This window comes from Culex pipiens, chromosome 2 (genome assembly GCF_016801865.2).
Source record: "Culex pipiens pallens isolate TS chromosome 2, TS_CPP_V2, whole genome shotgun sequence".
Taxonomy (NCBI): domain Eukaryota; kingdom Metazoa; phylum Arthropoda; class Insecta; order Diptera; family Culicidae; genus Culex; species Culex pipiens.
This window is the reverse complement of record NC_068938.1, coordinates 173484856-173511099: the sequence shown is the minus strand read 5'-3', so window position 1 is coordinate 173511099 and position 26244 is coordinate 173484856. Positions and strand designations below refer to the sequence as shown.

Here is a 26244-nt window from a genome sequence, read left to right as displayed (position 1 = left end):
TCAACGGCGGCGACGCAGATGTCACTCTTTTCGCGCAATACCAGACCACCTTGGACTGGTCCAAGTTCACTGCCTAGCTGGTTTAACTAACTGGCGTCAACCAGCAGGAGAGTGGCGTCGCGACGCGTTGCAGGTGGTACCGATTCTGGGGACTTCGCTGGTGTCGGGTAAAGTTAGTGTGATAGGGCTGCCAGTAGTAAGTAGGTGCGAGAAGGGTCGCTGAAACTGGTTTGACGTGATAACTGGATTGTGTAATGCAATATGCTAGTGAGAGTAGTTTTTCATGTTTCAAGGTTATGGTGAGACTGTGAATGCTAGTTTGTTTTAAGAGGCTCCTTGCTAAAAAATGTGTCACCATTCAGTTCAAATAAAATTAAACTTTTTGTTTTCTATAAGCAAACCCGAAACGCAGTTTTTTAGGTACAATGACATTGATCAAGTGCTTTTCAATAATATAGAATAGATTTATAATTTATTTTCAGGATTTTCTTATTTTGAATTATTTGGTTTAACGGGAAAGAGAAACACAAAAAAATGTAGGTAAATCATAACATTAACTGATTATTTTTTTCAGTGGTATGGAAGAACCTTTATTATGAAATTACATACAAAGAAAGTTGGTAAAGTTTAAAGTTGTTGTATCAGCACGCTCTTGAATATTATGAAAATCTCTTTTGAGTTCATTAAAATAGAAATTTTCAACTGCCCATAATCTTAATTTCATAGCATTTGGTCATAAACTAAAGTTTGGGTGCTGCGGTATCTCATCACTGCATTAACCAAATCCAAGATTTGGAGTGAAAACTTAATTTTTGACAAAAGACCTCTATTTAAGTCCTTTAAAATTTTGAGTTAAAGTTGCTGTATCCCACACCCAAAAAGGTAGAATGGAAATAAGTTAGAATGATCAAAAAAAAAAAATCAAATGTCAAATATTCGATAGAAATTAGGTCAAAATGACAAATGGACAAAAATAAGTAATTCTTTAAACAAAGTTACTGACATCTTAATTACACTTGTAAAATGTTCCATTCTATTAAATAAAATCAATTTATTTCTCAAAATATTTTTTACAATATTTTTGAAAAAGTTGTTTGTAAAATAATATAATTTCCAAAATATGATTTTTGATCCAAATTTTTCCATTCTTGAAACGGACTTATCAAAATACAGTCCATACTCGATTATCCGAAGGCGTAGGAAAAATTTCACCTCGGATAATCGAATCACGAAAAATATTTTTTTGCAATTCCGTCGTGAAACTACCGACTTTTCCTGTCATTCTTGAACGACGAAATAGCCTACTTTTCTGTACCAAAAATAACAGAATCGAATAGCAACACTTTTCAAAATAAATGCTGAAAAGTTCAACTTTTCAGCACTGAAATGGGTGCTGAAAAGTTGAACTTTTCAGCACTTGTTTCGAAAAGTAACACTTTTCAACATTTTTTTTGATTTAAACGATTTATTGACAATAAACATGAAAATTTGACTTAAAATTTCACTCAATGGGTATTTTTCGGAATTGCAAAAAATGTTGTATGGAACTCGTTGCAAAACTTGATTTTTTCAGCACTCGTCGTATTTATCCAACTCGGTGAACCTCGTTGGATAAATATACGACTCGTGCTGAAAAAATCCGCTTTTTGCAACTTGTTACATAAACTACTATTTTCCCTATCTAATTTTTGATTGTTGAGCCTCTAAACGCTAAGCTAAAGTGATTCAAGATGGCGGCCAGGGTTGTTAAATTATCAAAATATCAGCTCTCAGCAACTACAATTATCCCGCCTGAATATTCATGACTCAAATACAACTGCTTTTCTCTCCTTATTGATGCTCTCAGCGCCGAACATAGCCAAACACGTTTTCGTGTTTACACACTCGCGATTGACATTTTCCTTTTCTCTCTCATTTCCGCTTCCACGATCATGCTACCGCAACAGGGATTAACCACAAAAGCCGCCACAAAACCAATTTCGCAAAAGGCAGTTTAACGGGACGTCTTGCGTGGTCGGCTCCTAATCGCCATCTCGCGATCTCTCATAGCATTTTTCTGAGAGATTGAGAGACTCAGCGGTGAGAGCGCATAGTCGAGGAAAAGGGGAAGAATGATAGAGCGAGAATGACATCGCTGGGAATCACGAGACACAAGAAGAGATCTCAGAAGCTATAGGGACGGCCGCTATACTCTCGGATGTTTTTGGTGCAGAGATAATCAATTGATAGCTTTTATATCACTCTTTTGCAACACTGATGGCGGCCAATAAAGACAATCAACTATTAAAATTTGACTGAAATGGGGTCGCAGAACTCGAATTTGATGTTTAAAACAAGAAAAAGAAAAAATGAAAAAAAAAAATGTGTTTTGTTCGTGATTCGATTATCCGAAGTCCCATACAAACCTTCGGATAATCGAAAATTCGGATAATCGAGGCTTCGGATATTCGAGTCTGGACTGTATATATTTTTGGTGTTTCAATTTCTGCCACACTTTTTTTGTTATACTTTTATAGGTAAGGCTACCAACTGTACGAAATTTTTCCGTATGGATTTTTGACCCTATTCGTGGATTTTTTGCAAGCCGGGTTTATGTACGGATTAGTGTGTAACGGATAATAACAACTTTTTTTTAAATTTCAAACTCTAGATTCTAGAAATTAAATTTGTAATAATAAGAGTTTTTTTTGCTTCTCCATCGCTCTCGACCAGAGCCGAGGGACAAAAAGTGTAATTAAAATTTCTACCAGCTAATCTTAATCTAAATATCTTGGAAATAATTTAAAAAAATGTTTTTATCAAATTGAGCATGAGCATGAGCATGAGCATGAGAGACCACCCATGGTTGTCCTTCTCCGTTGCTGAACAGGACCATAATATCCCATCAGCACAACCGGTCACACGCTTCAACGATCAAATGATGTTTCCCTTATCAACAGCATTCATGAATGCGCTGAAAAGATAAAACATCACGATCATCAAAACTAGAGCCGGTGCGAATAGGAAACAGTCGTTGGCCACCAACGGCGCCCGCCATGTCAGTTTGTAGATCTCGAGGGAATGGGACGGGAATGTTAGTTAGCACAGGCTGCTACCAAGGGTGGGTTCTATACGATATCCACACCCCCGCGTGTGCCGGAAAACTACTTCTACTTGGGATTTTGTTAGTGGGTAAGGGTAATGGCCAGGATTCAACATAGAGGATGATGATGCGACCCAATAATCAATAAATTTTGTTTAATGGTGTGATGTATTATGCATTCTCAAGGCAATCAGTCGGAGTATGCGGATGAGACTATTCCCGGTTATTTGGTGTTGAGTTTAGCATAAATGATTTAATCTTAGACAGCCGGCTGTGGAAAGATAAAACGAAATAAAATGCGAAAACGCGAAACCGCCCGGATCGAAATACACACACAATCGGGGGGACAACAGAGACGGAAACGGCAACGAAAATCCGGCGTGATAACCGCGACGACGCACACCGTTCAAATTCTCCAACGCAACTGTCAAACATCCCGAAACCGCCCCGATCGAAACACACACACAATGGGGGGGACAACAGAGACTGAAACGGCAACGAAAATCCGGCGTGATAACCGCGACGACGCACACCGTTCAAATTCTCCAACGCAACTGTCAAACATCCCGAAACCGCCCGGATCGAAATACACACACAATCGGGGGGACAACAGAGACGGAAACGGCAACGAAAATCCGGCGTGATAACCGCGACGACGCACACCGTTCAAATTCTCCAACGCAACTGTCAAACATCCCGAAACCGCCCGGATCGAAATACCAATTTAAAAAAAAAAATGTTTTTATCAAATTTCTTTTAAAGTTTTTTTTCGATTTTAATATTCAGTTTAAAATAAATGATTTAACAAGTTGTAAGTATTGCAATGTTGTTTTTTTTCAGGAAAATCAAAATTTCCAAAATAAGTCTATAATTTTTCAATGGTCATAAGAATAAGTTTACTATCATAATAGTAGTTTATGCAACAAGTTGCAAAAAGAGGATTTTTTCAGCACGAGTCGTACATTTATCCAACGAGGTTCACCGAGTTGGATAAATACGAAGAATGCTGAAAAAATCAAGTTTTGCAACGAGTTCCATACAACATTTTTTGCAATTCCGAAAAACACCCATTGAGTGAAATTTTAAGTCAAATTTTCATGTATTTTGTCAATAAATCGTTTAAATCAAAAAAATAATGAAAAGTGTTACTTTTCGAAACAAGTGCTGAAAAGTTCATCTTTTCAGCACCCATTTCAGTGCTGAAAAGTAGAACTTTTCAGCATTTATTTTGAAAAGTGTTGCTATTCGATTCTGTTATTTTTGGTACAGAAAAGTAGGCTATTTCGTCGTTCAAGAATAGGAAAAGTAAGTAGTTTCTGGACGGAATTGCAAAAAATCATTTTTTAAACTCTGGCCTGAAAGGGTTAAAGTAATGAAGGAACCTTCAAATATTAAGTTGAGTGCTTAAGACGGTCACACCCGAGTGGATCAATCGGACCGCACATTGGACTCACAGTCGAAAGGTCGCCGGTTCGAATCCCAGTGTCGGTGCCGTCGTTCCGTGCCATACTCTCGAACAAAGTAAATAAAAATGTGTAAATTTTGAAGGTGTAATTTTGGAAGGTTGAATATTAGTTTTACCTAAATTTTGATAAAAATAAATCTATTACACCAGAAAAGTGGTAATTTTTCAACAAATTTTTGATTTTTAAATAACATTGAAAAAATAAAACTCATAAAATTTTGAATAACTTGAAGGTTAGAAGTTTTGCTTGTTTATGTAACTTTGCTAATGTTTTTAATGTTTTTAATGTTTTTTTTTTTTTGATAAAATGATATGAAGTCGTAGAATAAGCCAAATACTACCAGAAACAAACATAAACAAAACATGATAAATGCAAATAAAAATAAGTAAAATGAAACAAGGAAAACCAAAAAAACAAGAAATTAAAGTTTTTCGTAGAACAAAATGTGCTCAAAATGACCTCCTGAACAAGGGAAAATAAAAATTATCGAAAATAAAATTTTGGCCGTAGAGGGTTAAACATTTAAGGTGTGATTTTCTATGATCCAAAAATCGACCTGAGTGGCCACTCCTAAGTTTTAAAATACGAGTTGTTCGATTAATTCCGCTTTTATGTTATTATCTTAACAGAGACGAATTTCGTATACTAATTTCAGTCTTCACCAGTGTTCTGTTCTCGACTCAGAGTCAAAATCTGGCAGCCCTAGAAGTCACGATCAGTTAAACTTCACTCTTTCTTGTCGCTATTAACTATCACTTTAACCCAAGTGACACCAAACCACACGTGTGTGTTTTATATCCACGTTGTGTCTGCCTCGTTCCACTTTAATATTTTGTTTGTTTTCTTCTGAGGTTTCCTGCGAGCTCCGCTCTTTTTTTACTGCTTCTACTGCTGCTGCTCACATGTTAGCTTCTGCCACTTTTATATTTATATTTTTTATGGCTTGCAAAATCGCACACACACACGAGGTCGTACAAAATGTTCTTAGTTGACTTTTTCGTACTTTGTTCACGGAATGAAAACCATTGCTGAACGAAAGAGTAATGGGTTCTGACATATGGATTTTTTCACGTTTAAGTTATGCCCTTTCAAAATATCACGAAAAAAACAAGCACAAACACACGCGACACGACTTATTAATGATTTTTCGCCACTGTTGCCTCTCACATGATTTCCATTAGGGCATAATCTATTTTTAGTCACACAGTTTGTTTACATCCAAGAGCTCTCTCATCAAAGGCTGCCCAATTCCGAGCATACTTTACTGCCAAAACTCGCGTTATTCACACCCAATTATTGGAATTTAAAAAGGCAACTCAATATTGCACTCCCCCACACACGCACACACACACATACACGGGAGAAAATGCTGTTGTTACTGCTGCAACACACTTTCGATTGATATTCGATTCGCGCAAGTACGCGACCGCGCGAGTACTCGCTTCTGACACTTCCACTGCTGACAGCGGCTACCGAGAGAATGCGGGACGACCGCGCGCGCTCCCAGGTTGACAGTTTCTCGCGGGTGAAAACATTTTGTTTTTGTCTCATTGAACGAACCGGAATGTTCTCAGCGCTCGACGGCAGTTACTTGTTTGTGTGAAGAACGACGAGAGAGGGAGGAATTTGGGATGCGCGAGAGCGAAAAAGAAAAAAATGAGAATGAGAGAGTCATGTGCGCACGTAAACAATGTCGGCTAGCATCTCGGGCGCGAGGGAGCGTGACAGGGCGCCATTATGGCGTTTGGGTGGTATTATGGGGTGCGTGGTTGGTGTCTTGGGAACGGTGCACGGAAAATTTAGTGTAGTAAAAGCGATATTTGAGAAATAAATTGAATTTGAGACGTGTGAGAGTTGTTAAAAGTTTGTGAGAATAATGAAACAGTCTTGTAGTTTGTTTCGGTACGGAAAGACGACTTATGTTCAAATCTGAAATTCGATCTAATAATTTAAATTGAAATTCTCAGATCTTGACAATACACACACTTTTTTTTTATTACCGAATTCGGTAGTTGAAAAATCGGTAAAATTTAGATCGGTAAACCAACTGTCAAAATGATAAGATTTTACCGAATTTCGGATATACGATGAGCAATAATGAACTCCATTACCGAATTTCAGTTGAATTTAGCTTAAACCCTAATTTTGATTATTTTAAATTTTTTCTCTGAAAAGTCTCATGCTGGCTAGTTAGTTAGTTGTCTTTATTAACGAGCCTAAAGAATCTTACTATCTGACACAATTATACAATTTTATGGCATTTTTTACATCTGCTCAAATTATGATTATCCCTCTTAAATAACAAAGCAATCATCGTTTCTATTTAAATAATGAAATTATAGCATCCAATTTCCTGGAATTACAAAAATCCCGGGAAACGAGGAATCAAAAAAAAATCCGGGGAAATCCCGGGAATTCCATGGGTTAAATAATAATAATTACAAGCATATTTAGCCCAAAAACAATAAAGTTAAAATTAAATAAATGTTCTTCATTTAAAAAAAGTATTTCCTTTAATATTTTGCCAATTTAGAAAGGTTGTCGTGATTTTGTTCATAATTTAATTTACCGATTATCACCTCGTTTTCAATTAGATTCCGCGTAAAATGATAAATAAATTGATTAAAAAAACCGTAAAATTCAAATTGAGATATCTAAAATAGACGCGGAGTTTTTTTTCAGGAAAAGTAGTTGAAAGTGTGTGCTTTCAGGTGCATTGCTCTGTTTTGCACCAAAATGCGCCTTTTGAAAACATAGCAACTTGAAAAAAGGCTCAAAATCACTTTAAAACAGTTATAACTCCTCAATAAAGGCTCAAAACTAGGGCGTCCAATTTTCCCGGGTTTTGAATTTCCCGGGAAACGGGAAAAATATTTTTGGAATCCCGGGAATTCCCGGGATCCCGGGAAATTTTTGAAACAATCATACAATCTATGTTTTTATTATATTTGTTATGTTATATTAATTGGTGATAATCTACACTTCAATCTAAACAAGAACGACAGTTTTTAAATAGCTTTAAAAAAATTAGAAATGATCTTTTTTATTCTTTGTTGTGCTTTGGATTTTGAATGAACAACAATTTTTATCCAATAGGATTCAAATTTAATAAGTATTTATGAAATATGTTTCTTTAATATCACATAACTAAAAATGCTTGAAAAACTTCTTTGAAAAAGCTAAAAAACAAGAAGCAAAAACAAATAAAATGATATTAGTCAATGCAAAATTTTAATTTCATGTTTTATGTAAAAGATATATTACAAATTATCTATAAGTTACTCTTGCCAACTGAGCAATTCTCAACCAAAACTGGAAATGGATTTTATTTGTATTTTTTGATTTGGCTCAAACTTTGTGGGGGCCTTCCCTATGACCAAAGAAGCAATTTTGTGTCATTGGTTCACCCATACAAGTCTCCATACAATTTTGGCTGCAAAAAATACAAAAATGGTACGTACATATTCAAATATTCTGATTCTGATCAATTTGGTGTCTTGGGCAAAGTTGTAGGTGTTGTTGAGGACTATTGAGAAAAAAATAGGCACACGGAAAAAAAATTGCACAAAAACTCAATTTTCCAAAATACGTATTCTTTGATTTTCGAGAATAGTTCGTAATTTTTGTTCTAATTTGCCCCAGATTCCGGTGTTTGATGAAACAAAATTTAATATAATATTCTATTTCAAATTTCAAATCATGAACATTCGTACATATAATACTCAGTATTACAAAAATAGAAATAAAATAGAAAATATTTGAAGCGCTAGACATTTTGCGGATCTGTAAACTAATAATTTCATTAAATTTTTCCTATTATGCCAAATCATGTTGATATCTAGATTTTTTTTTTTTTAGATGTCCTCTAAACAAAATTTTAAATTTTTGCTTTTTGGGTGCTTAAAAGCAAAGCTTAAAATTCTTATAGATTACTAATTATTCAACTTGTCATCTAGTTGCACAACTAAATCCGAATTTGCAGACCAACAATGTTTTTTTTTTTCAATTTCGGGAATTCCCGGGACAATTTTGAAAATATCCCGGTATTCGGGAAATCCCGGTTTTGGAAAATTCCCGGGATTTTTGTCCCGGGAATTCCCGGGATGGACGCACTACTCAAAACATTTTGCTGTCTCCAGCAAAAATGTGTGATTCTTTGTTATAAACAACTTTTCAGAACATAGTAGGCCGCTAAAATGCTAACCTATCGAGTTATCACCAAAAAGTGCTTTCAATTTTCATCCAATATTATCCAAAAAGTGTTCACGTGGTCTATGGATGGTCCCTTAGGCAGGAAAAGATTAAATATCCAATTATTCTTAAAATTGCTTATTTAAAACCCCCCGTCAACTGGGGTGAATCGGGACACATGGGGCGAATTGGGACAGCAGTTTTAACCATGTTCGAGCACAATATTTTGATTTTTCTGATTGGTTTCGATTAGAACAGACTAAGACCAACAAATGTGACATCTGTTCCCAAATTTAAACGCTTTCTGAAAACTGCTGTCCCTATTTAGACTGTAGTCCCGATTTGCCCCAGATGACGGTAGTCATTAAGCAAGATCTATTTTCAGTTTTGAACGCTTCAGAAATTAACATTATCAGAAATAAATGCTGACATAAAATTTTCTTTTCATCTTTAGTTTAGTATAAATTTTCTAAAATTGGTTCTAACTTCCGCAAGAATTTTGGGAATTTCCGAAAAATTTACGAAAACGAAACGAAAAAATATTTTTTGCGGGAAATCTCGGATTCCTGGGACGGGACATTGGACGCTCTAAACATGATAAATGATTTGACTCAAACATAACAGCTTTGATTTAATTTAAGAAACATTATTTAATTGTTTTGTTATGAGATTTTTTTATTTAAAAAGTACTTATTTTCATATATTTATATTTGATATATTAGTTCTATGAAATCCATTGAAAATTAGACGAACTTTTCGCTTTTTTTTAAATTTAATGTAAAATTGAATACGTTTTGTAAATTGTTATGTAAAATTGTCTGAAGAATCGATTCCGATTGGTTTTAGAAAATTTTTATGGTTAGAGAAATAGTTTAAAATTATGATCTGTGTTTAGATTTTAGGGAAGACATCTTGTATTTTTCGTGAGGCTTTTTGCTACATTTTAGGGTATTTAGAGGATGATGTGTAATTTTATTTCAGTGTATTTTTTAAAGAAATTCCTACACGTATGGGTCTGATCACTTTTTGATAGGATGCAACTATTTCGAGTCGAGATACAGCAATATTTTAATTAGTACGAAAAAAAAACAAAAAAAATATTTTAAAAAATCCTTTGCTCGGTAAATAATATGTTTTGATAATATTTGGAACCCAACTAAGAGTTTACAAACCCTTTACAAGCTTTCTTTCATATTGCTCCAGAAACCAAGCTAAAAAGAACTTTAAATTCAAATAAAAAATGTTTTCTTTGCATATTTAACCATAAAGATAGATTTTAAATATTCCTCGATTATAAATTTTGGCATAAAGTCTTTTAATGCCATAGGGAAAGACAAGAGGATTACACTATGGAAAATTTAATTTGTATATTTACTTTGAAACTTGTATGTATTCCATATTTCTACAGAATTTAATATAATAATAATAATAATCTTTATTTCATTTCCATTCATAATGCATTCCATAATTCCCCTAGTGAACATTAGTTCTTTTAAATATTACTGATTTATAAAGTGGTTTATTGACTATTTTATACATTTTTAAAGAAGCAAATGGTCTTAGTATCAACGGAATTTCTTTTCTTTCTACTTGTAAAACAAAATCAAAACTTCCACGTTTCGTTCATCAATCTTAAAAGTTACTTCCAATTTTTATTCGTCTCTCCGAAACATTAAGCACTAATATGTACAACAATTTTCACTCGTACCGCATGCTACTGCTACTTTTTTTTACTCACTTGCATCTCCCTTCTTCCTTACAGGGTACTCAATCGATCGATTTATTTATTTATTCATTCACGAATCGCCTAAGATTTCAGCACAGTTGAGATTTAAAATCGGAAATGCTTACAATGCTACCGTGAGGGGGAATAAAAGGATGAAGACAGTTTCGTTTGCTCTAGCTCTAGGTGTCTGCACCGCGTTGCACAGGTTGCCTACCTTAAGGCGACCTCACCTGTGCGCGGTGCTTTCTGGTTAAATTCATTCACAGAGAGAGTTTCTTGTTTTGCGCCTTTTTGTCATAGTTTTGAACATGCCGCTTCCCTTAAAGTTATCGTTTCGCCTTAAATTACACATTGTTCGCCTTCGTCTTCTTCTTTACTTTAAACGGATTTAGTCTATAAGTTAGTCGTTTCGCGGGATTGCCCGCACGCGATGAAAATGAACACTACTTTTATGATGCGATTTTGCTTACTTATTGTGGAGTGTGGAGTGAAAATGGGGGGAAATTTTCCTAATAAATCGTTGTTTTACACAGACTTTAAGCTTAGTCTATTTTTTCTTCACTGTTGATTACTCGGATTGATGGGTTGAGGTGCGAAAATTTTTCGAACGCCGAGGTCTCTCCGTGAATGCGTTGGCTCCGATTAAAAGTGATGTAATTTTTTGTTTGCCTCGATGAATGTGTGTGTTTTTTAGCTTTCACGGAAGGGAAATTACATGCTGATTTTTCGGGTGGCCCTTAAATCTGGGTGGATGATAATGATGCTGCTGCTGCTGCCTTAAGACACGTGTCAAAAATTGCCTCGTGGTAGGTCTCGCCTGTCCGTTACGTGGTAGAGAGATCACATTTTCTCGAAAACTCTGGAAAATTTAAAAGGAAATTGTAGTAACAGTTCATCGCTTCCATTCTTCGTAGCTCAAAGTACACAGTAAAAAATTGTGTAAATTTGGAAGGTGTAATTGTGGAAGGTTGAATATTACTTATTGATGTAATTTTACCTCAATTTAGACTGAAAAAGTGACATTTCACCAGAAAAGTGGTAAACTTACACATTTTCAGAGGTAAAATTACACCTTTGTTCTAACATTAAAGATGTACCCCTTCCCAGATGTAATATAACCATGATTTTTTTACTGGGCACCATTTAGATTTTCTGTAATATCTTAATGTTAACTTCAATCAATATATAATACTGTACTAAATGGTATTTTGCAATTTAAAAAAAAAATCTCACAAAGATTTGCAAGGTCATTTCTTAAAAAGATGCAGCAAGGCAATGGACTAAAACTTCTGCAAAAAATCCAAAATATCTAAGAATGAACTGAAATAAATACATTTAATTTTTGAGGGTTTTTTTTTCTAAAATTTTAACAAACAATACATATCTCCATCATTTTTTTTTAAATTTTTTTTATGAGTATCTAACACTTAATGAAAATTATGTATTGTTAACCATAAATCGGGAACAAATAGAAAAAAAATTAAATAATATTTTTGAGACCAAACATGAATTTTGCTAATGCATCACGATTGGTTTGAAAATCTTTTACTATTTTAACCTTACAACTAAGCTAAACAATTTAAACAGATAAAATTATTTCTAGTCTAATGTAGATAAGCAAATTATTACGAAATCAGCAGATTTTATTAAATTTTAATTTTATATTTTGAGCAATTCTCCATAAAATGAGTTATTTTTTAACATTTAGCTATTGCATTTTTTTATTCGTGTGTACTTTTTCTATAATTAAAGATATTTTGCATCGTCCATACAAGTTTTCTACCAATTTTGGCAGCTGTTCATACAAAAAGGCTATTAAAATATGTATCTTCAGAACGGATTTTTTGATCGATTTGGTGCCTTTCGCCAAGTTGTAGTTATTGCTAAGAACTTTACAAAAAAAAAAAAATGAAACTCAAAAAATTTACCCAATTTTCGACCTTCCATAAAAATAAATTGCTTCGCGAATTTTTTTTTGAAAAACCCTTTTTTTGGATATGTTTAAGGAGATGCCATCTTTTGAGCTACAGCTCAAGTTGGTAAAAAATTATTTGCAATAGTTGCCGTATTTTTGAAAATCGTAGAAAAAAATCGAAATAATGGTTTTTTTTAATTTAAAAATAAACCCTTAAATTTGATATTGTCGAAAGTAAATGTTTTTGGGCCATTTTAAATGCTAGGGTTGATATGAAAAGCTTTTAGTCGAATTAACTCGAAAACGCTGAACAATATCAACGATATCAAAACTTTTGTAATGTAGAATTGCTGTTTTTTAACAGGCTGAAACTTTCCGTGGGGTTTCCCTTAGTTTCGATTCGAAATTTTGTACCTTTGGAAGAGATTTTCTGATCAAAATGGTGACTTCAGCAAAGATTTATTTTATGACAAAGACAATTGGATAAAATAATTAGCAAGTTTCTGCGACAGAGAACATGGACAAAAATTGTTTAAAGGAGATATAATGATTTTTAAATTATGCCGGTTTATTTTTTTTTTTCAGAAGAAAAAATATAAACAAGATTATTTGTAAAACTCCATTGTTATAATCAAGGCACCGTTTTCAGATTTCAGCCATTTAAATGTTATTTCTAGTAAAAAGCATATTTGAGATTTATGAAATAAAGCAATTCTCTACCAAAATCGGAAATGGATTTTATTTGTATTTATTGATTTGGCTCAAACTTTGTAGGGGCCTTCCCAAAGATGCAATGTTGTGTCATTGGTTCACCCATACAAGTCTGAAAATTTGGTCTATTGGACCATTTTGACGTAGACTTACGTCTTTGTCGAAGGTACTGGGGTGTCATTCCAAAAAACCCGGGCCGAAGGCCCTGGATTACTGCGTCATCCGTCAAACGCTTATATCTTCCTTCCCTCTAATCGAATCGACACGATTTATGTGCCATTCGATTCGAAAATTATTCAGCAATTTGCTATAAAACTTTCATTGTTGGCAAAATAGTTTAACTATTGAAACAATTGAATGTTTTAAAATGTTTTCAAAATGCAGAGATTTTGCAAGCAAAATGAGCGCTTCCCACTCACGGACGGGAATGTCAAGTACCTATTTTGAGGGGAAAATCATCCGAGCAACGCGACCGAGTGTCGGTCGCGAAAAAGGAGGGGAAGTAGCGGGCCTAAATCATACATAAGAACGCGCGCCAGAGCCCATTCCATCATTCACGTCTCAGACGTCGGACCGGCAGCAGTAGCAGCAGCAGCAGGAAAGCTCGGCCCAGAGCAGCAGCAGCAGGAGAGAGACCAGAGCAGCAGCAGCAGGAGAGAGGGACCAGAACTGGAAAAGAAGTGCGCATCGCCTTCTCGTCGTCACCTTCAGCCAGTTGCCTCTCGATGGCCGGACCGTTTGGATCTTTCGTGGTTGCTGTGGTTCGGAGGTGCCTCAATCCCCATCCGTCGTCCCATCCGGGACGAGGCATCAACAAGATGAGGCGCGCGCCTGCTGCCTTCCGCCGAAAAGCCTCTCGTGGGTCAAGCCTTGGTTGTGAAACAATCAGGACATCCAACTAGCTCGTCGCATTCGCGGCGAGCGCTTCTGAAAGATTTACGTCTCATCCAATTCTAAAGCGTTGAAAGAGTTGCCCTCGTCCCACCCAGGACGAGGCAGCGAACTAATTTGAATTTAAATTTCAGGAACAAATCTGGTCTTCGGGGGCGACGGAATGCACAGCTTTCTGAGGCTGCTCTCGCCCCCAACCCCTCTCCCTCCTCCTCATTCTGCTACCAAACATTCATTCGGTTCGCGAAAAAATCGTTTTTCGTTCTTCTCTTTCCTTCCTTAATTCGATGTTGTCTAGTCAAAGATTTATCAATACATTCAAAGTAAGTTTACATGGTAGCTGCGGTTTTGTTCGCATTAGATTTGCCATCTCTTTCTAGTAATAGTCAACTTTATCGGAATTCAATTCGAATCGTATAAAAATTCCGTTTCAACAACCGGTACGTACACGGTCCAATTGAATGTACCAGGTGTTGGGGGGTCCATCTCGCATTCACAATCTTATTCCGTTAATGTATTTCAAGTATCTAGCTAATTCATCAAAATTAAGAAATGGAAAACTCTGTCCACATATCAAAACTTTACGTAGTCTACGCCATTCCGGTTATGTCTGTGACATAACTACTTTGACTTTTAAAAAAAAAACTCCAAATATGTTTTCGGGGACCAAAATCCGCAACTTTTGAGTTATAGAGAAGTATGGTTTGCCGCCGAGTTTTGAACTTTAAAAAAAATGTGATTTTTGGGAAAAGTCGAAATTTTAGACATTATCAAATAAAAAAGAAGTTTTTTTTTCTCAAACTTTGAAAATTGAAAAAATAGTTGCCGAGATAAAGCATTGCAAAGAATCAAAATTTAGAAAATTATTATTTTCAAAGTTTTTAAGATATTTAAAAACTTCCTAAATCGTTTTATTAAGCCTTTTTAAACTTGTTTTGAAATCTTCAAAATTTTAAAGAATATATCTGGTGAGTTTTCAAAAAGCCGTAAGAGCCACCGTGACCTCCGACACTAATATTCGTTTTTCTCCCAATTGTAACAAAATTTCATTTATTCTTAGTTTGGGGCACTTAAGAGACGTGTCGATGAACAATCCTAAGATTTTTTGAAATATTTTTTTTTCGTATGTAGGTCGGATACCGATGCAAAAAAAGGCTTTGTTTACCATTGGCTCTTACGGCTTTTTGAAAACTAATCCGAGATATTTGCTTAATTTTTTTGTCTTTCTTTTTTAGATTCACTTTACACAATTATAAAAAGCCAGTAAGTTACTGTCATCATAACCTTCAATTTTGCTGCAGACCCCGAGCAGGGGTAAATAACACGGGAATACCAAATTTTGGTATCACTTGGGCAAATAACAGGGACCAAAATGTGCCCTTGGTTGCCCAGTAATAGATGGTAAAATACCATGAAATCATACCAAAGTCTTGTATGTGGAAGGACACAACAATACCAAACCATGTTATTCCAAGGGTAAAATAATACCTCAAAATAAAACCATTTCAATACCAAGTTGAGGTCTTCTGGATTTTTGAACATTGCTTGAATACCAAAACTTGGTATTACCATGGTTTTATGTTTAGGTATTTCCGCGCCCTTGGAAAATCATATTTAGGTATTCCTGTGGTCATCCACATACACATACATTCCCAGTTCCTGAGGGGAACACCCTTGAAGAGTATCGGGGCCGGCATTTACAAAGCGGATTCAGTGGCAGTTTCATTTCAACTTAATGTTAACATGTTAAGGTTAATGTTAACATTCCATAGGTCGCCTCCCTAAGGTGTCGTGATAAGGTCCAGTTTGTGACGATACACCTTCCCTTTACTAAGCAATCGATTCCAGAAGGGAAAAGATCACCAGTTGTGTTGGTCCGATCTGGGATTTGAACCCCGATCTACCGCTTGCGAGGTGGAAGCGTTACCACTGGGCTACGTGGCTCGGTCACTATTTGCACAAGTAATACGAAAATTTGGTATTTTCATACCATTTTTAGTGCAGCAGTTGCAGTTAGTGAAAAACGGAAATGATCCATATGCAACAGCCAAATCTACTCACCTGATGATTCCATGTTGTTCTTAGTGATATTCTTCACCACATCGAATGCATTTGTCATTGATGAACGGCCTGTGCTTGAAGTTCTTGAAGATTCTGAAAAATAACAAGATTGAAAAATAAGGGTTATTAAAATGAAACTGGATTGAAATTCACCAAAATTCAATAATGTGTCGATTAACTCGTTTTTCAAAGTATTTGGTTATCCCGACTAAGATAAATTTCAACGTTTTTGAAAAAATCTTAGTGGGTATATCGAAAAAAAAATATGAAAATCAGCTTTAACATTTTTGGGTTTTAAGTCATTTTAGTGCAAAATTAGTTATCTCGTCAAAATTTACAAAAAAAATCTCTTAGTTTCAGAGGAATTTGATGAAACCTTTCAATACCAAAATAATACCAAAATTTAGCATCCTGACTTAGAAAATTTTCCACAATTTCAAGTCATTTCTTTAGGGAGTATATCAAAAATGATTAAAATCAAGTTTGAAATTTCCGGTTTTCAATGAATGCATTTGCTTTGAGACATCATTTTAGCGCAAAATTAATTATTTTGTCAAAATTGCTCAACATTTTCCCATAGTTTCAGAGGAATTTGATGAAATACTGTAATACCAAAAGAATACCAAAATGTGGTGTTCGACCATTGACAAATTCTGCCATTTTTCAATATCAAAACAATACCTTAAATTGGTATGATACCACATTTTGCTCTTGCATAATCCTTAAGACAAATTCTAAAGGGTCCAGGAATACCAAAATTTGGTATTGATACCACAGAAAGGTATTATTACGCATTTTCCTTGTTATTTACCCATGCTCGGGACAACATATCGATCAGAGAATGCCTTCCCGCGTTTCAGTTTTTCGAATATTTACATGACAATTTTGTATGGACAGCTCTAAACATTGCATAGACTTGTATGGAATGATGTTTTGGTCACAGGGAAGCCCAAAATTGTCCAAGTGTGAGATTCCTGTAGGAAAATCATCATATTTTCTATTGCCTTGATTTCATCTGGCTATCTAAGTGTTAATTATTTTGAATTACTAGAAACTCTGGAACTTAAAGATATGTTTGCAATATTTTTATCAATCAATGTTTTTTTAGAAATACTTACTAAACTCTAATGAAGTGAAAATAGTAGTCCTGAAAGCTGCTGGGTGGTCTACTTTCTGGCGTCGTTAAACTATCATGTACTGGGAAAGTGTATGTGGGTGTGTGTACTCTGTCTCGATCTTCCATGTCGGGGTTCCGGGGTCCGGGTTCCGGATCGCGATGGTCGCTTCGATGAAGATTTTTCTTCAAACTATTCTCTAATTAGTACGTAGCGCAATCTTCTGCTTTTTTTGTCTTACCGCCTAAAATCACTTTCATGTTTTACTTTTTTCTCTTTATTTTGCTTTACGTGTTAGTTTCTTTTTTTGCAGTTGGTAATATTCACTAAATCCGGCTGCGGTTGATGAAAAATACTTTTACTTTGTCGCCGGGTCTCTCTCTCTTTCCGGTATCTACTAAGTCTGCGAACTTTTCGATATCTTCGATTTTTTTTTGTTGTTTTCAAGAAACTCCGGCCAACACATTTCTCGAGAAGGGGGGGTCCTCAGCTTCTCGAAATCAACGTAAGTATTGCTTGTAGTAGGAATTGACCCCCTCCTTCTGCTTGACGTGCGCTCTATAGTTAAGTCTGTGTGCTCTTAGTACATCATTCCCGGATGGACCCCGCCACCCCGCTGGAAGTACACGTTCGGATTGCTGCTCATCGTCTGCTCCAGCGTAGTGTACAGGTTCGCCTCGTCCGGACGCATGAAGAGGCCTAATTTGAGTTTTTTTTGTGAGGAAAGAGAATAAAAAATGAAAATGGATTAGAAGATTTGTCATACAATTTTAACATTTTAAATTATTATGTATTTTAAAATTGAATCAATGCAAAAATTGCATCTAATCAGCTGTTTTTCAACCTTTTCTTTGAAACGAAGCTAAAACGAAAAGTTAGTTGAAGCAATTTACCCTCTCTACTCAAACGAATGGGCTAGTCAGACACAAATTTTCACTCTCGAACACAAAAAAAAAAAAATACTGCAAGTTGCAACAATTGGATTAAGCGAGCGCTTTTCGTCAAAATAAAAGAAAAGTGCATGAGGAAAGAGTCGAGTTTTTCTTTGGTTCGACTGTGGTTTCATTTTGCTGATTGATCGGCGTCGTCGTCACCACCGACGAAAAAGGGCCCGTTATGATTAATTTGGAGGTTTTTCATCAGCTTAGCGTTTTAAATGGAGACAAGCGAAAGCAGTTCGGCGAAGCTTTTTCGAGCTGTTATGGATCATGTTGTGAGGAAAACTATAGGCGAAGCGATTAGGTGTCGTTTTATGACTAAAAGCGAAATTTTTATTGATGATCTAGTTTGGCGGTGATTGTGGATTGATGAGATTGATTTTTTTATTTGGTTAAATGTGCTTTAAATAAAAAACGATCCATTTGAAGATCATTAACCAATAAGCTGAGCAGAAATATGGACATGATAAAAGCATGTTCTATAGATTTTGTTGTTAAAATTTGTTTAAAGTTAATTATTATCTGAAAAAATATTTGAAAAATATTTCCAACGTAAAGATAAATTCAAAACTACTTGTTAGACTTTAGGACCCTAGATTTATGACATTTTACACTTTCCCAAAAAAAGTATGCTGTAACTCCCCGTTCCTTTCTCCACCAGGCTAAAATTGCATCAATTACCCGCATAAATCACCAACATTTTATTGCATCACCATTTTGCCAACCATTTCCCACTCCTCTCTGTGTTAGCATAATTGACCGGAAAAAAGGAGCAGCGAATAAATCGGTCACAAGAAAAATAAAAAGAAAAGTGAAAAACAACACTTTACTCAACCATAACGACGGCGACAATGACGACGATCATGCTCAAAGTCAACGCCACGCCGCCGATGTCGAAGATCAGTCCGTCTGTCTATGTCTCTGGAAAAGAGAGCTTGCGTAATCTACTCAAAGCAGCAGTAGCGACTTGTGAGCTGTCAACTATTGTTACTAACTTGTCTCCCCCTGCTCCTTCTCCTCCCCCTCGGTGTAGTCCTTTCAGAAGAGAGTAATGCCATAATAATGATAAAATTAATGTGTTTGAAAGTTTGAGCGCACGCGTGTCAGATTTCGTTCGCACACAATTCAAAGACGGTTGCTACCGGGAAGTTTAAGTTTAACCTTTGAGTGTCAAAATTTTTTTTTAACAGTTTGAGCAATTCAATTCTATTTTTATTTTTTTTGCGTGTCTTGAAAGGTAAATTTGAGCAGTTTTTGAGCCTCGAAAATCTTTTCTTCGTTTCTATTTTTCATGCTTAAAGTGTTCAAAAATGCAGATTGATATCTTTAGCTGCATCCTCCAATTACTGCTTTTTTCGCGTTTCTCATATAATAATAAGTCTTTAGCTTTTGAGTTGTAATTAGTTGCATTAAGTCATAGTTTAATTAATTAATTACAAAGTGGGTTTTGTGGTCTTAAATAATTTAAGTTGTGGGTCAAAACGTGGTCGAAACTGGTTTCACGAAAAATTTCGAAAGAATTTCCAAAATGATCTTCAATGTCACCTGAATCTAGTTAGATGACGGTGACACATAATTTTCTGGAAATTTAAATTTTCTTCTACCGCTACCAAATGCTTTTAAGATGATTACTTTAATGTTTCTAATACTTTTTTTTTATGTTTTTTCACACACAATCTTTACTAAATGGGTACAAATCTTTATTCACAGAGAAATAGAAAAACAGTAGCTACAAGAAAATACTTTTAAATTCCATAGCTTTTTGAACGCGACCATAAAGCAACCAGAAGGAATGATCCTATTTAATAAAACTATGTCATTCTTCTTCTCCCCCGTCCCCTTTCTTCAACATGTCAGCAAAGTATCGAAGCCAAAACAATATGAAAACATCAATAAACTTCGAAACTATTCTTCAAATCGCTGCATTGTCTTGTTACTCAACTATCAAAAATCGAAAAAAAAATCATTTTATGGAAGATTTTATGTACTTTTCAAATCTGCATTAACTCGGAGGGGTCGTTTTTAATTGAAAACTTTTTTTCATTTCAAAATAACGTGTTTTTATAACTTTGCAGGGAAACTTTTAAAAGTGTCTAATTTTTACGAAGTTGTAGAAAAGAGAAAAACCAAAATTTTGATTTGCATGAATAATGGGTTTGCATGTATTCTTCAAGAGTTTTCTGATTTTTACGAATGAGCAACTCTCTACGAAATCGGCCGATTTCGACCATTTTTATTTTTTGTATTTTTTGATTTGGCTCAAACTTTGTGGAGGCCTTCCCTATGACCAAATAAGCTATTTTGTGTCATTGGTTCACCCATACAAGTCTCCATACAATTTTGGCAGCTGTCCATACAAAAATGGTATGTAAATATTCAAACAGCTGTAACTTTTGAGTGAATTTTCTGATCAATGTTAAAACATGAAACAATCGTGAAATTTTCCGATCCTTTCGAAAAAAATCTTTTGAAATTTTTTAAATCAATACTAACATTTTAAAAGGGCCAAACATTGAATATTACGCCCATTTAAAATGCTAGTCTTGATTTAAATAATTTGAAAATATTTTTTTCGAAAAGATCGGAAACTTTCACGAATGTTTCATGTTTTAAGATTGAAAATTGGTCCATTAGTTGCTGAGATATCGTCATAAGAAAATGGTGGGTTGTTTTGGTGAGATTTAGAAAACTTCAATTTTCGTGTTTCTTTTTCTTAAAGCGGCTCTATCTCAGCAACCCGAGGTCCAATCTTCAATGTCTCTTGGACAATTTTATAGCAAATTTTCTGAACTTTTCAAAAAAAATATTTTTAGAAATGGTCACTCATGGTCACTATTTTTTAAAAATTGTAAAACTGCAAATATTTCGCTAAAATCAAACATTCGGTGGCTATATCTTGAAAACGGAGCCCTTTATCAAAAAATCTGTAAAGTACTTTTCGATTGCAAATTCAATTTTGCATTAAAAAATAATGTCAGACTTGTTTTTGCAGAAAACTTCGTTTTTTTTCCAAAAATCACTATTTTTTCAAAAATTCATAACTCGTCGGCAGATTTTTTGACCATGTTTCTCTATGGCTCAAAAGTTGCGGATTTTTGTCCCCTAAAACATATCAAAAAATCTCGAAAATAAAAAATTACGTATTTTGGGAAATTGAGTTTTAGTAAAAAAAAAAGTTGATTAAAAAATCAGCAAATTTTTTTTCCGTGTACCTATTTTTTTTCTCAAAAGTCCTCAACAATACCTACAACTTTGCCGAAGACACAAAATTGATTAGAAAATTCACTCAAAAGTTACAGCTGTTTGAATATTTACATACCATTTTTGTATGGACAGCTGCCAAAATTGTATGGAGACTTGTATGGGTGAACCAATGACGCAAAATAGCTTATTTGGTCATAGGGAAGGCCCCCACAAAGTTTGAGCCAAATCAAAAAATACAAATAAAATCCATTTCCGGTTTTGGTAGAGAATTGCTCGAATGTTTTTTTTTTAAGTGATGATTTTGACAATTTGTGACCAGTTTTTCGAAGTTTTAACACTTAAAACTCAAACGTTGTCTTTTGAAGTTTTTTTTTCGGGAATTTCAGCAAATCTTGAATCAACCTTTCATTCTGCTATACAACTTTGTAGAACATTAATACACTCTTAAAAATTAACCAAAGGAAAGTCACAAAAAAACGTAATTGAAAGTGAATGAAAAGAAAACCAAATAAAAAAACATCACGTTGGAGATAAAAAAAAACAAAAAAAAATCCATACAATGCCATGTAACGGGGAAATGGCAGCAGTTTTAAAACGATTTTTTTTTTAAATTTGATGAAAAATACATTTTTTCGGATGTTTTTACACGCCATCAAATCAGGCCAATTTTGCACAAATGTCCCTTTGACACAAAATGTGTATCTCTTTACGGTTTCGAGCTACAAATCACTAAAAAACGTGTCTTTGCAAAAATTATGAAAAATGAAAGGGGTCGTACCATCTCCGTTAGAAGTTTTAGAAAAATGGACCACGGATTCGTGATCAGGAACCAAAATAACCGATTAGAGTATAGTTTCAAGGGCAACTGCTGTCTACTAAAAAAAAAAATCTAAAAAAAAAATGAAGACAGAAAAAAAGGGGCAGATTTTCCGTAGAACAGAAGTTGCTCACTCACAACAAATATTGAAAAAATGGGCTATTGCACAGGTTGATCAAAATTTGATTTTCCAGGTTAGGATTTTTTGAAGCAATATCGAAGCTACGGTTAAAAAAATAAAAAATGTTATGTACAGACCAGACTCGATTATCCGAAGGTCTTGACAGAATTTCACTTCGGATAATCGAAACTTTGGATAATCTAATCACGAAAAAAAAAATGTTTTATGGTTGTCTTATTTTTTTTTTATGAGCTTAAGTATGACTCCTAAACTACTCTTAAGTCATTTAGAATTTTTAAATCCAAGATAGAAGCCAAAATGGTGGTGATGAAATAAAAAAAAAGGATTTTAAATTAAATAGACAACCAACAAATCAAATTTGGCTAAAATTGGGTCGCAAAACTCGATTTTGACATTAAAAGTAAGAAAATAAAAAAAACATTTTTTTTGTTCTTGATTTGATTATTCGAAGTCCCCTACAAACCTTCGGAAAATCGAAACTTCGGATAATCGAGTCTGGTTTTTGTTTTTATAAGTACACTTTCAACCTTTGCTGAACATAAACAGCAAAAATGCATGATGATTGAACCATTTTGGCTTCTAAAGTAGAATAATTTCCAGAATCACGAATTTTTTTAAATTTTGACGTTTAAGCATCGTTTTTGCAATGCAATGTTATAAAATGAGACATTTTTTAAATTTAAGATTTTCAAGAAAAAAATCTCTGGAATATTAAAAGAAATAGTAAAGTTATTCCAGGTGATGGTTTTAACATTTCAATGAAAGCGTGTTAAAATGCAACGAATAATTTAAAAAAAATCTTTGCAAAAATTAACGCTTTATTCAAAAAATAAAAACAATTTGCTGTACAGTCAAACCTCTTTTTACGCGACCTCCTTTTGCGCGAAATTTTTTTTACGCGGTTTTTTTTACGCGAAGAATTCAAAATAACGCGAACTCAATTTACGCGAAAAATTCAAAATAACGCGGTCCGATTTTAAACTGTCGGAAGTCTTAACCATTATGGTCATATCTTCCTGTTCAAAGGGGACCTCAATCAGGGTTTTTACCATCAGTGGCTTCGGTGACCTACGGATACTCCGCATCATATTGGGATGTTCTGGACAACTAAGAACAACCGGAAGTCACGAATAGAATATCTATCTGTTCAACGGGTGTTTGTACCGGTGTATTCACCATCGATATAGCTTCAGGTAGCTTCAGTGAGCCACGATGGACTCTCTGCGATCTGTTAGAATGTATGAGGTCATCCAGGAACTCCCGGATGTCATGGCCTGGATATCTACCTAATCAACGGGAGTCTATATGGCTATATTAACCATCGGTATAGCTTCAGGTAGCTTCAGTGGACCACGATGGACACTCTGCGGCATGTTGGATTGTTTTGGGTCATCCAGGAACTCCCGGAAGTCATGGCCTGGATATCTACCTGATCAACGGAGGTCTGTATGGCTATATTAACCATCGGTATAGCTTCAGGTAGCTTCAGTGAGCCACGATGGACTCTCTGCGATCTGTTAGAATGTACGAGGTCATCCAGGAACTCCCGGAAGTCATGGCCTGGATATCTACCGGATCAACGGGGGTCTGTATGGCTATATTAACCATCGGTATAGCTTCAGGTAGCTTCAGTGGACCACGATGGACACTCTGCGGCATGTTGGATTGTTTTGGGTCATCCAGGAACTCCCGGAAGTCATGGCCTGGATATCTACCTGATCAACGGGGGTCTGTATGGCTATATTAACCATCGGTATAGCTTCAGGTAGCTTCAGTGAGCCACGATGGACTCTCTGAAATCTGTTAGAATGTACGAGGTCATCCAGGAACTCCCGGAAGTCATGGCCTGGATATCTACCTGATCAACGGGGGTCTGTATGGCTATATTAACCATCGGTATAGCTTCAGGTAGCTTCAGTGAGCCACGATGGACTCTCTGCGATCTGTTGGAATGAACGAGGTCATCCAGGAACTCTCAGAAGTCATGGCCTGGATATCTACCGGATCAACGGGGGTCTATATTGGTGAATTAACCATCGATGATCAGTTAGATATCCAGGCCATGACTTCCGGGAGTTCCTGGATGACCCAAAACAATCCAACATGCCGCAGAGTGTCCATCGTGGTCCACTGAAGCTATCTGAAGCTATACCGATGGTTAAAATAGCCATACAGACTCCCGTTGATGAGGTAGATATCCAGGCCATGACTTCCGGGAGTTCCTGGATGACCCAAAACAATCCAACATGCCGCAGAGTGTCCATCGTGGTCCACTGAAGCTACCTGAAGCTATACCGATGGTTAATATAACCATACAGACCCCCGTTGATCCGGTAGATATCCAGGCCATGACTTCCGGGAGTTCCTGGATGACCTCGTACATTCTAACAGATTTCAGAGAGTCCATCGTGGCTCACTGAAGCTACCTGAAGCTATACCGATGGTTAATATAGCCATACAGACCCCCGTTGATCAGGTAGATATCCAGGCCATGACTTCCGGGAGTTCCTGGATGACCCAAAACAATCCAACATGCCGCAGAGTGTCCATCGTGGTTCACTGAAGCTACCTGAAGCTATACCGATGGTTAATATAGCCATACAGACCCCCGTTGATCCGGTAGATATCGAGGCCATGACATCCGGGAGTTCCTGGATGACCTCGTACATTCTAACAGATCGCAGAGAGTCCATCGTGGCTCACTGAAGCTACCTGAAGCTATACCGATGGTTAATATAGCCATATAGACTCCCGTTGATCAGGTAGATATCCAGGCCATGACTTCCGGGAGTTCCTGGATGACCTCGTACATTCTAACAGATTGCAGAGAGTCCATCGTGGCTCACTGAAGGTACCTGAAGCTATACCGATGGTTAATATAGCCATACAGACCCCCGTTGATCAGGTAGATATCCAGGCCATGACTTCCGGGAGTTCCTGGATGACCCAAAACAATCCAACATGCCGCAGAGTGTCCATCGTGGTCCACTGAAGCTACCTGAAGCTATACCGATGGTTAATACAGCCATACAGACCCCCGTTGATCCGGTAGATATCCAGGCCATGACTTCCGGGAGTTCCTGGATGACCTCGTACATTCTAACAGATCGCAGAGAGTCCATCGTGGCTCACTGAAGCTACCTGAAGCTATACCGATGGTTAATATAGCCATACAGACCCCCGTTGATCAGGTAGATATCCAGGCCATGACTTCCGGGAGTTCCTGGATGACCCAAAACAATCCAACATGCGGCAGAGTGCCCATCGTGGTCCACTGAAGCTACCTGAAGCTATACCGATGGATAATATAGTCATATAGACTCCCGTTGATCAGGTAGATATCCAGGCCATAACTTCCGGGAGTTCTTGGATGACCTCGTACATTCTAACAGATCACAAGGTAATCATCGTAGGTCACGGAAGCTACCTGCAATTATTACGATGGTGGATACACTGGTACAGACCATTGTTGAACAGGTAGATAATCAGTGCATTACTTCCGGAAGTTCTTGGATAACCCAGAACATCCCAACCTGCTGTAGAATATACAGCGTAGGTCACTGAAGCTATTTTGAATAACCTGGAATTACATTATTATTATTAAAAAATTTAATACTTTATAAAACTTAAAAATACTGAAAACTCTTTTTACGCGAGCAATTCAAAAGAGCGCGAACTCTTTTTACGCGAAAAATTCAAAATAGCGCGAACTTTTTTTACGCGATTTTTTTTTACGCGAGAACCAAAATTCGCGTAAAAAGAGGTTTGACTGTATCTTATAATTATTTTTCACTTAATCCAAATTATTGCCAAAATATTATTACAAATAAAAAATGTATGTGGTCATTTAGGTTAAAACGCAAACTCCAATTCCATGACATTCTAAGATTGAACATTCGAGGGTTAACAGACTTCACTTATTGTGACTTATTGTAAAAATCGTGTTCAAGTTTCGCTTAGAGTACTGCGCTCTCCGAGCAGCTCT

At 35.9% G+C, this 26244-nt stretch overlaps 2 protein-coding genes across 5 annotated transcripts in view; both read right to left on the bottom strand.

Annotated features, from left to right (window-relative positions):
• Positions 1 to 6080, bottom strand: part of LOC120416990 (phosphatidylinositol 4,5-bisphosphate 5-phosphatase A-like) — a 53785-nt gene extending 47705 nt beyond the window's left edge. For 2 of the 3 annotated variants that reach the window (XM_039578920.2, XM_039578924.2), the window contains exon 1: positions 5905 to 6061. The gene's annotated coding sequence lies outside the window, so the exon portion shown is untranslated. Of the gene's footprint in view, positions 1 to 5904 lie in introns of all 3 variants that reach the window. The other variant, XM_039578921.2, reaches the window with a different exon arrangement.
• Positions 6081 to 10824: 4744 nt separating this feature from the next.
• Positions 10825 to 26244, bottom strand: part of LOC120421847 (uncharacterized) — a 172277-nt gene continuing 156857 nt past the window's right edge. For both annotated transcript variants that reach the window (XM_052707699.1, XM_052707700.1), the window contains 2 exons: positions 17162 to 17857; positions 10825 to 11324 (listed from right to left, as the gene is read on the bottom strand). In XM_052707699.1, the coding sequence (XP_052563659.1) occupies positions 17739 to 17857 (119 nt within the window). In that variant the 3' untranslated portion in view covers positions 10825 to 11324; positions 17162 to 17738. The remainder of the gene's footprint in view (positions 11325 to 17161; positions 17858 to 26244) is intronic.